The sequence below is a fragment of the Dermochelys coriacea genome, chromosome 14 (genome assembly GCF_009764565.3).
Source record: "Dermochelys coriacea isolate rDerCor1 chromosome 14, rDerCor1.pri.v4, whole genome shotgun sequence".
Lineage (NCBI taxonomy): Eukaryota > Metazoa > Chordata > Testudines > Dermochelyidae > Dermochelys > Dermochelys coriacea.
In genome coordinates, this window is record NC_050081.1 from 2,979,402 (window position 1) to 2,990,684 (window position 11,283).

The 11,283-nt window shown below is 51.0% G+C and overlaps 1 protein-coding gene across 3 annotated transcripts in view; it reads right to left on the minus strand.

The window, feature by feature from the left end:
- Nucleotides 1-6,486, minus strand: part of CEP131 (centrosomal protein 131) — a 28,339-nt gene extending 21,853 nt beyond the window's left edge. Inside the window, exons 1-4 of one of the 3 annotated variants that reach the window (XM_043497557.1) lie at nucleotides 6,453-6,486; nucleotides 5,862-6,282; nucleotides 3,815-4,032; nucleotides 2,276-2,370 (exon numbers count right to left, since the gene is read on the minus strand). In XM_043497557.1, the coding sequence (XP_043353492.1) occupies nucleotides 2,276-2,370; nucleotides 3,815-3,991 (272 nt within the window). In that variant the 5' untranslated portion in view covers nucleotides 3,992-4,032; nucleotides 5,862-6,282; nucleotides 6,453-6,486. Of the gene's footprint in view, nucleotides 1-2,275; nucleotides 2,371-3,814; nucleotides 4,033-5,861; nucleotides 6,376-6,452 lie in introns of those variants that run through there. The other 2 variants (XM_043497559.1, XM_043497558.1) reach the window with 2 other exon arrangements.
- Between the last annotated feature and the right edge of the window lie 4,797 nt (nucleotides 6,487-11,283).

Below are 11,283 nucleotides of genomic sequence, written 5' to 3' on the forward strand. Positions count from 1 at the left end.
ATCCATAGAGCTGGTTTGAAAAAGCTGAGACTCACCTGGCACCTGTTATCCAAAACAAGAAGTAAAAGAGCTTTGCAGAAAGAGGATGTCGTTATGTAGTCATATATAATTAGCTCATACACAGTGCTGTATATTTCAAAGCCCCATGTAAATAGATGTTATATTATGGGAAGGAGTATGAGTGAGTGGCACAGCAGAGACTGAGAGTCTGGACTCCTGGGTTCTATCAATGACTTGCCACATGACCTGTGGAAAATCACCAACCCATCTCAAACGGGGAGAATATCCCACTCGCAGGGGTGTTTTGAGAATTAACAAGAGTATGTAAAGTGCTTTGAGATTCCTGGAGAGGTGGAAAGCGTGGAGGAGCGTATGTGAGGATGTGTGTGTTCTCATAACTTGAAGCAAAGGCTGTACATACCTAGCAATAACTCAAGGTGGGGGGTGGGGGGAGATATTTCACTGAATGCAGCATTTTTTATTTTAAGTCTGAAAACCAAATACCCAGAATTAGCTTGACCAAAAAAGAAACCTTCAGACAGCAGGAAGCACACAAGCACAGCATCTGCTTTTCTCATGGTACCCTGAAGTCCACGCGGACACAGAGTCTGGTTAGGCTTCTAAAGCCAGTCAGTCTGTTGATAAACTCTGCACAGCCTGTCAAAGCCTTAGCAAACGTTGCAGAGTCCAGCAGAGCTCACAGTCTGTTGCACCCCAAAGCATTCTCTCATTTCTAACTCGGCAGCGAGCAGCCCCAATTCAGCACAGATCTGTGCTCCATCTCCTAAGAACTTGCAACTAAACCAGGGCTCATAATTTCTGAGCTACAAAGTGGCAAAAACAGCGTTACAAGAATTTGCCAAAGAAATAAGCCTGTTTATTCAAGCTCCCATCTTTTAGAAATGGTGTCTCTCTTCTGCCTAAAATTGGCCAGGATTCCTTCTCTCTCCACCAACCACAATGCAAAATTAGAAGGGCAGAGGGCCTTTAGTGAGGATTTACACAGCGGGAGGCAAAAATCAGGCTTATAAGGAAGAGCCGATTACAACTCCTAACATGGGAACAAGCGACCTCCCCAAACAAGCCCTTGTGGAAAGGCCTGATTAACCTGGAAACTTTGTGAAGAACCTCACAAACAGCACACTAGTCTGAAGTGCCAGCTATATCAGGACTCTGGTCTGTGTCAAGTGGCATATAAGAGAACTATTCTCTAAGTAGACTGGGACTTAAATCCCCATATCATCTACTGTTCTACACACAAAAGAATTTCCCTTTGGCATTTAACAATGCATTCCTGGAGGTGTGGGAGGCCTAGCTTTTAAGAGAAGCAGCAGCAGCAAGAAAAGCAAATCTTCACTGTGCATCAGCTCCTAGGAATAGGCTGTCCAGAGACCCCCGCATACCCCACTCTTACACTCCGACGTTCAGCTCCCCCTTTCATACTGATCAAGTAATCAGCCTTTAGAACATGTAAGAGGCCCTAGATGAGAAGCATGGTATAAAATATTAGAGCCTGCAGCTGGAAGAGACATGGCATTCGTTTCTTTCATTCCTATAGTTCCCCTTTGCCTCCCTCTCCCAGTTCTGCATTTTATGTCCCTAACAGTAACAAAGAGCAAAGGAGCAGCAGGACCCCATGCGCAGGGGGCAAATTTCATTTAAAAAGGAGACATGGCCCTTCCCAATCAGAAACAGTCAAGTGTCTGAAATAGCAGACTAATGCCCTCCTGCCCCTTGCAAGACAAGAAGAGTGAGGACAGGCCCCAGGGAGGTCACAGCAGTTGACAGGAGTCGTTTCTTCTCTCCCATAGTAATACCTGATGCGCTCTCCCTTTTGAGAGCTGAAGAAATCTAGCTACCTATTTATGAGGCCCCCCATCACGGTAATGTCTGAGCACCCACAGGGTTGGGAAGTAGATGTGGTCAATTCAACAGGTCAGCTGTCCCCCTCCAGGTCTTGTCCACCTTGCAAACACAATGTTTTGCTATTGTACGATTGCTCATGAGTGCTAGGCAGCACAGGTTGGATTATTAGCATGGGCAACAGTGCCTACTGGAAATAATATGGCACTCAGTTTACTTGAGGCTCATTTCTGAAAGGGGTTTCAGGCCCCCAGAATTACACTTCCTATCTCCCTTGGATTCTAACCTCATGTTCCTGCAAGTGAAGTACCTGGAACTCAGACACTGACCAGTTAGCCTAACAAGACCAAGATGCAGAGGGTTTCCTTGCTTTTTAGTAAACAGGATAGGTGGGTATTTTTTTAGCCCTTACCTGAAAGCACCATTCACCTGCTGGTTGACCTGGGTGGTACTATTTGATCTCCGGAGATTGTTAATGGCTCTGGAGCAGCCAAGTCCTGCATCTTCCTGCATAGGAGAAAATGAAATCTGTGACCGAGACATCCCCTATTCATACCCTACACACTACTGCAATGATATTTGTACAAAATACGCCTTGTGAGGTGTGATATGAAAGCTAACACCACACTGGATATTAACCTCATGATCAGAGAGGCACGTGTTGACTTTATATGTGAAGTTACAAATTCTCTCTGTATGATGGTGAAGACAAGACAGCCTAATCAAGGTAAAGGGGATAAATGGGTCTGTCCTACACAAAGGAATGTGGGTTTACCTCAATTTACATATTAGCAGTAAACAAAGCTATCCAGCTAAACGAGCAGGGGGTTATCCTGTTCCTAAACTGAAGGGACAGAAATTAACATGGCTCCTGCACCCTAGAGAGATGCAGGAAACTGAGTCCCCAGAGACCTCCCTGCCTGGTAAGTTGAAGAAATAAATCCCTTTGGGGATATAAGGAAGAGAGAGAGACTCCACCTTTATCCTTCACCTCAGGCGAAAAAGAAACCAAGTGATTTGCTCTGTAATAGGTCCTGCCCAGGCCACCCAGATAAAAGCTCGAAAGGAGACTGGGGGTAAAAGAAACCATCTTGAACAAAGACTGTATCTTGCTAGATTAAGTTTTAGACCTTGAGATGTGTGTTTTCACTTTAATTTGCTTGTAACTGTCTAGACCTTTCTCCCTTTTACTTGGTATCACTTAATCCATGCTCTCTCGTTAATTAACTTGTTTTACTTTTACTCTAACCCCCTTCGGTGCTATGATTGAAGGGACGGGAATATTTACCTCCGTTATATTGATAAGCTGTGATGATCTGACTAACAGAGCAGCAAACTGAATGCCTTCTGTGAAAGCACAGGGGTAGCGGCTGTGCACTGCCAAAAAATTCTTCTGAAGAGCCTGGGGGCTGGAATTCACTGATTGTTATGTCACCTGCTGGCGAGGTCTGGGCTGGGAGAGCCCTGAGGAGTTTGCTAGCAAGGAAGACAGACTGGCATGGCAGGGAGCTGATACACAGCCTAATTCACCAGCAAAGCTCACTCTCGCCAAAGCAGAGAGGGAACACAGTGGCTCAGAGCTCTGGGTATCTCCGGCAGCGTGTTACAAAACCCAACAATAATTCTCTAAAGAGAAGCATGGGCACAGAATGCTGGGATGGACTCAGCAAAGCAAATTCCTCCCAAAGAACTAGGGAATTTTAGAATAAAAATGCCTAGCAATAGTGCTTCATAAAACAGCAATAGGCCCTTTGTGGATCCCCCCATCCCAAAACATATACCTAACTTCTGCTCAGAGAGCAAAAGCAAGGGGAATGCATGTCCCAAGGGATGACAAACACTAAGCAACCCCTAGAGAACAGAAGTGTATCAAGAAGTCTGAAATGTCTGCCCAGGTTCTCCTGATGATGGGAGGGTTTGGGAGAAAGCACCTCACAAATGCAGTACTCACTGGAGCATTCCTTCTGGGCTTGCTCTCGGTGATGACAGAGATGGAACGAGCAATGTGTTTAGCTGGAGAGGCGCTGCTTGGCCGTCGCAAGACTTGCAGTGGGTGGCCCGTTAGACTCAGGTCCAAGCCATTGGCACTGATGGCTTGGAATGAGGAACTGCTGCGGGTGCTTTTCATTTTGGGGTGGAGAGAGCGACAGATCCTGCAACTGCAGTGGACTGAAGAGAAGAAGCACAGAAGAGTACAACTAGGATCAGGTGGCAAGTGAGTGGAACCTTCATAGCTCAGCGACAGGATAAGTCACCTGCCTCTCAGCTTTCCCCCACCAGCCTAAATGCACAGGGGCTGAATATCCACCAGCTCACACCCTGCTTGGCCTGGCTCTCTGCACCTGCCAGTACTTGCTAAGCACACATACCAACATTTGCAGAAGTAGCCTAAAATTTTTGAACTTCAGGCACCTTAGGCCTGTCTTGCTAAGCATCTGCAGCTCTCAGCATCTTCAGCTGGGTTTGTGGGCACTCAGCACCTTTGAAAGTCAGACCCAGCATGTCTCATGTTGGACTCCCAAAATTTAAGGCACCCAAAATCAGTGGCCACTTCCTTGGTATTTGGGCCTAACTAATCCCCACACCCATCTGTGTCAGGCAGGCAAGTATCACTGTCCCCATGTGACAGACTGGGAAGCTGAGGCTCAGCCCACTACACCATACTGCGTCCAAGAGGGTTCTTTAAGTTCAGACATCATCCCCCACCTCAAACGCCTTTCATTCAGATTTTACAAGTTGCAACTGAAGTGTGTTGAGAAGGGTTGTGAGATGCATGAATTAACACAACTTTTGTCACTCACTTCTAGCCAGGAATGCATGGAGGTCATGTACTTTCAAAGAAGGTTTTGAGGGCATGTGAGACCAAGTTAACGCACTGTACCCTCCAAACTTAACTTAATTCTGCCCCTTTCTTCCTTTTGCATAGCAAAGCCCAGTTCCCAAGGACCTCGCTGGCTCCTTTCCAACCTCCACGGCCTCAAAGCAGTTTCACAATTACTCTGCTATGTTGTTTTATTTCTTTAAATAGTAATAAATGTCCTGGGAAGCAGTTGAAATGGAAGAAAGTTTTCCCCTCTCTCCCCAAGAATTGCAGCTGTCTGGCCTCACATCACAAACATACCTAAGCTCTTTCCAAAGACATTTGCAATTCCCTTGGCACAAGAAATAAGAACAAACAAAGGGCTCTCTATGGAAACCACCAAGCTCACACCAGGAAGATGGGTCACAGCCGCAGCTAGCACTGGGCTTGGGAGTTAGGTAGATATTTGATCAGAGAAATGTATATTTAGGTTATCTATACTAAAAAACTCATAAAATCAAAAGGTTTGCTCCAGGTTCCACATAGGTACAGCAGAAGCGATTGCAGGGTTAGGGCTGTATACCGTAAGCCTTCAAGGCAGGGACCAGGTCTCCTTATTTGCGTTATGAGGTGCCCAATACACTTGTGCGTGCTATAAAATAACCACCTGTTAGCAAGGCCTGCTCTGCAATCTGAAGGCCACTGGACTGTAACTGGCCATTACCTGAAGCGCTATAACAGGAATTCTCAAACTGGGGGTTCGTGACCCTTCAGGGGGTCACGAAGTTATTACATGGGGGGGTCACAAGCTGTCAGACTTCATCCCCAAACCCTGCTTTGCCTCCAGCATTTATAATAGTGTTAAATGTTTTTAATTTAAGGGTGATTGTCCTCATAGGGTTGCTGTGCAAAAGGAGTCACTAATACAAAAATTTGAGACCCACTGCCCTATAATATCAGCATTCTTATTCGTATATCAGCATTTCTTTTCCTACGCCAGACCCCTCTGGGGCGCAGCGGCAGAGCAGGTTTGCATTGGGCCAGGGTTGCTCCTTTCACATCCCCAGCCAGAGGAAAAACCTCACATGAGGAGTTAAAAAGAAAAACTAAAAGTTTGTTGGCAAAACATTATTCACGTGTGGCCAGCACCCAGGTACCCGCATGCACAAACAAACCAAATACAAAGGGGGTTCCTTACCTGCCTGAACGTCCAGCCGTCACAGTGCTGGGGACACCTGTATTTAGGGCTACCTGTATTTAGGGCTGTTTTCCCAGCATCTATTATTATTATTTGGGCGGGGGGGGGGGGGGGAGAAAAAGGCAACTAAAGACTTCAGTCCTTATAAGGATGCTCCAGCATCGGAGAGGAGTCCAGGCCTGGGACACTGTTACAGCCCCGGGATCCAGTTACAGCCCCTCTCTCCTGGAGACTAACCCTGAGCTCCCCCTACACTAGAGAAAGAGGGGACTGCAAAGCCGCTGGTAGGATGGTGACCCTCCCCTAGGTGACTCGGGAATTAAGGGTCCCCAAGAGTGATTTTAAAACATGAGTTTTAAAAATTTCTGGAGGGTTCAGGGGCTGGACACAGCCTGCTACCCCCCAGCAGGGGCTCTGGGGCCTGCTACCCCCCAGCAGGAGCTATGGGGCCAAGGTCCCCCCCACCACCAGCAGGAGCTATGGGGCTGGGGTCCCTCTGCCTTCTCCCCAGCAGGGGCTCTGGGGCCCGTTATCCCCCCCAACAGGAGCTATGGGGCTGGGGTCCCCCCCCACCAGCAGGAGCTATGGGGCCCTCCGCCTTGCTCCCCCCAGCAGGGGCTCTGGGGCCTGCTACCCCCCCAGCAGGAGCTATGGGGCCAAGGTCCCCCCCCACCACCAGCAGGAGCTATGGGGCTGGGGTCCCTCCGCCTTCTCCCCAGCAGGGGCTCTGGGGGGGCCCGTTATCCCCCCCAGCAGGAGCTATGGGGCCGGGGTCCCCCCCCCCACCACCAGCAGGAGCTATGGGGCCCTCCGCCTTGCTCCCCCCAGCAGGAGCTATGGGGCCGGGGTCCCCCCCCCCCACCAGCAGGAGCTATGGGGCCGGGGTCCCCCCCCCCACCAGCAGGAGCTATGGGGCCCTCCGCCTTGCTCCCCCCAGCAGGGGCTCTGGGGCCCGCTACCCCCCCAACAGGAGCTCTGGGGCTGGGGTCCCCCCCCCCACCAGCAGGAGCTATGGGGCTGGGGTCCCTCCGCCTTGCTCCCCCCAGCAGGAGCTCTGGGGCCCGCCGCCCCTACCCAGGCCCCCCAGCCAGGGGCATTGTGGGAAGGGTCCCTCGGGCCATGCCCACCCCGCGCAACAAACGAGGGGCCAGACCCGGACGCTAGTAACCGGCCTAGGAACAGCCTACCCCAGGCGGGGCGCGAGCCCGCCTCCCCAGCCACGCCATTGGCTCGCTCTGGAGACACTGGTCTCTCACTGGGCGGCTTGGCTGCCCGTCGCACCGCGTGGGGGGGGAGAGTTCGGTTGAGACGGCAGCCGGGGGGAGGGGGCGCCAGGCCGGACTAGGGCAGGAGTGCGGGCTGCAGGGCCCGCCAGGGGGCGCTGCGGGGCCTAGAGGGGCTCTGGCTCCCTGCGGCTGCTGGGCCTCGGCGGGCGCGGCGGAGCGGGGGGCGGGGCCGGGCGAGCGGGGGGCGGGGCGATGAAGGGTGGGGGGAGGGGGATGAGGTGAGGAGAAACAACAGTGAGGAGAGAGTGGGGGGGTGGAGTGAGGAGGAGGAGGAGGGGGGGCAGTAGGGCAGGGGGTGGGGTGGGGTGAGGAGAGACAACAGTGAGGAGAGAGTGGTGGGGTGGAGTGAGGGGGGGCGGGCAGTGGGGCAGGGGGTGGGGTGAGGAGAGACAACACTGCGGAGAAGTAGAGTGGTGGGGGGGGTGGAGTGAGGAGGGGTGGGGCGGGCAGTGGGGCAGGGGGTGGGGTGGGGTGATGAAGGGTGGGGGGAGTGGGATGAGGGGTGGGGTGAGGAGAGACAACAGTGAGGAGGAGTCGAGTGGTGGGGGGTGGAGTGAGGAAGGGAGGGGTGGGGAGGAGCTGGGGGTGGACTGGGGAAGAGCGGGGCCGGGCGGGCAGTGGGGTAGGGTGTGGGGTGAAGAGGGGTGGGGAGGAGCTGGGGGTGGACTGGGGAAGAGCGGGGCCGGGGCACGGTGGGGAGTGGAGTGAGGAGGGGCAGGGATGGGATGGGGCAGGGCAGAAGGTGAGGAGGGGCCAGGCAGGGGGTGGGGTGAGGAAGGGTGGAGGGGGATGAGGTGTGGGGTGTGGAGAGACAAGCGTGAGGAGGGGCCAAGCAGGGTGTGGCATAGGGTGAGGAGGAGTAGGGCCATTGGTGGGATGGAGTGAGGAGGGGCAGGGGCAGGGGTGAGGAGGGGCCAGGCAGGGTGTGGGGTGAGGAAGGGCGGGGGGGAGTGGGATGAGGTGTGGGGTGAGGGGAGACAGTGAGAAGAGTAGTGGGGGGTGGAGTGAGGAGGGGCGGGGGCGAGGCGGGGCCAGGTAGGAGGAGAGTGGGGTGGGGGGATGAGGTTAGGAGGGGTAGGGCAGGATGGGGCAGCCATCCCATTGGGGTCCCCATGGAGCATGGGATGTCGGTTGATGTTGCCCTGTGCGGGGTCGGGGGGATTCATCTCTGTACTGAAGCAGGCTCTCTGAGGTATTCAGGTGCCCGTTCCATGATGCAATCTGCTTCTCAGGGGGCGTGGCCTCGTTTGGGTTTCTGTGTGATGGAGTTTGGACCCCGACCTTTCTCCTCGGCGCACAGGCTGCGCTATCTGCGCACCTGGCTGCAGAGAACAGATTCCTTGGTCAGGACAAAGTCACAAAGTTCAGCCACCAGGTTAGCCGTGACAGTATCGGGGATACTGTTCCTGACGGTATTCTATCTGCTACCCAAGATCCATAAACCTGGAAATCCTGGACGCCCCATCATCTCAGGCATTGGCACCCTGACAGCAGGATTGTCTGGCTATGTAGACTCCCTCCTCAGGCCCTTCGTTACCAGCACTCCCAGCTATCTTCGAGACACCACTGACTTCCTGAGGAAACTACAGTCCATTGGTGATCTTCCTAAAAACATCATCCTAGCCACTATGGATGTAGAAGCCTCTACATCAACACTCCACACAAAGATGGACTACAAGCCGTCAGGAACAGTATCCCCGATACTGTCACGGCTAACCTGGTGGCTGAACTTTGTGACTTTGTCCTCACCCATAACTATTTCACATTTGGGGACAATGTATACCTTCAAATCAGCGGCACTGCGATGGGTACCCGCATGGCCCCACAGTATGCCAACATTTTTATGGCTGACTTAGAACAACGCTTCCTCAGCTCTCGTCCCCTAATGCCCCTACTCTACTTGCGCTACATTGATGACATCTTCATCATCTGGACCCATGGAAAAGAAGCTCTTGAGGAATTCCACCATGATTTCAACAATTTCCATCCCACCATCAACCTCAGCCTGGACCAGTCCACACAAGAGATCCACTTCCTGGACACTACGGTGCTAATAAGCGATGGTCACATAAACACCACCCTATATCGGAAACCTACTGACCGCTATTCCTACCTACATGCCTCTAGCTTTCATCCAGATCATATCACTCGATCCATTGTCTACAGCCAAGCGCTACGATATAACCGCATTTGCTCCAACCCCTCAGACAGAGACAAACACCTACAAGATCTCTATCATGCATTCCTACAACTACAATACCCACCTGCTGAAGTGAAGAAACAGATTGACAGAGCCAGAAGAGTACCCAGAAGTCACCTACTACAGGACAGGCCCAACAAAGAAAACAACAGAACGCCACTAGCCATCACCTTCAGCCCCCAACTAAAACCTCTCCAATGCATCATCAAGGATCTACAACCTATCCTGAAGGACGACCCATCACTCTCACAGATCTTGGGAGACAGACCAGTCCTTGCTTACAGACAGCCCCCCAACCTGAAGCAAATACTCACCAGCAACCACACACCACACAACAGAACCACTAACCCAGGAACCTATCCTTGCAACAAAGCCTGTTGCCAACTCTGTCCACATATCTATTCAGGGGATACCATCATAGGGCCTAATCACATCAGCCACACTATCAGAGGCTCGTTCACCTGCGCATCTACCAATGTGATATATGCCATCATGTGCCAGCAATGCCCCTCTGCCATGTACATTGGCCAAACTGGACAGTCTCTACGTAAAAGAATGAATGGACACAAATCAGACGTCAAGAATTATAACATTCAAAAACCAGTTGGAGAACACTTCAATCTCTCTGGTCACTCGATCACAGACCTAAGAGTGGCTATACTTCAACAAAAAAGCTTCAAAAACAGACTCCAAGGAGAGACTGCTGAATTGGAATTAATTTGCAAACTGGATACAATTAACTTAGGCTTGAATAGAGACTGGGAATGGATGAGTCATTACACAAAGTAAAACTATTTCCCCATGGTATTTCTCCCCCCCACCCCACCGCCCACTGTTCCTCAGATATTCTTGTTAACTGCTGGAATTAGCCTACCTTGCTTGTCACCATGAAAGGTTTTCCTCCTTTCCCCCCCCTGCTGTTGGTGATGGCTTATCTTAAGTGATCACTCTCCTTACAGTGTGTATGATAAACCCATTGTTTCATGTTCTCTGTGTGTGTGTGTGTGTGTGTATATATATAAATCTCTCCTCTGCTTTTTCCACCAAATGCATCCGATGAAGTGAGCTGTAGCTCACGAAAGCTTATGCTCTAATAAATTTGTTAGTCTCTAAGGTGCCACAAGTACTCCTTTTCTTTTTGCGAATACAGACTAACACGGCTGCTACTCTGAAACATAGCAATGGGTGAGTTTCTTGTCCATAGCTGTCTGTCCCATTGTTGAAGCTGATTGTGGTGTCTAGAAAGTTGATGCTGGTACATCAAGAGTTTGTTTGATGTGGAAATCTATGAGGGAGTTTAGGTCACCTGTCCAGAGAATGAAAATATCATCCATGTATCTCAGCTGTGTCACAGGTTTCATGGAGTATTTGTCCAGAAATTCTTCAAGTTGACCCATGAAGAGGTTGGCACATTGGGGAGTACTCCTAACATGTAGACGTGTTAGGGGTTGCTATTATTATTAAGTACTATTTATACAGCACAATGCCTAGGAGTCTGTCATGGCCCAGACCCCTTTGTGCTAGGCATGGTCCATTATTCATTAGGTATATGATGGTAATGCCTAGGGGGTCTCAGACACAGCCTATGACCCCATTCTGCTAGGCACTATACAAACACAGAACGCAAAGATGATGCCTGCCTCACAGTGCTGGAAGAGTTAGGTAGCTGCCTTCATATCTAAAACAAGAAAATGTACATCAAGTAGACTTTTAGAGCCCTCAGAATCTCTATTTCTCATCATGATGTAAATCCCCTGGATCCTGCAGCGGCAGGCATGTTAGGAAACATGCAGAGCTCTGGATTCATTGGCTCAGCTTCATGCAGACACAAAGGTGGTTAGCGTGTCTTTTCAACATTTCAGATTTACTAAAGAAAACCCTGGGGGCTTTGAGGTTCTCAAACACGATGACACCTTCAGACAAGGTTTTCAAAGAA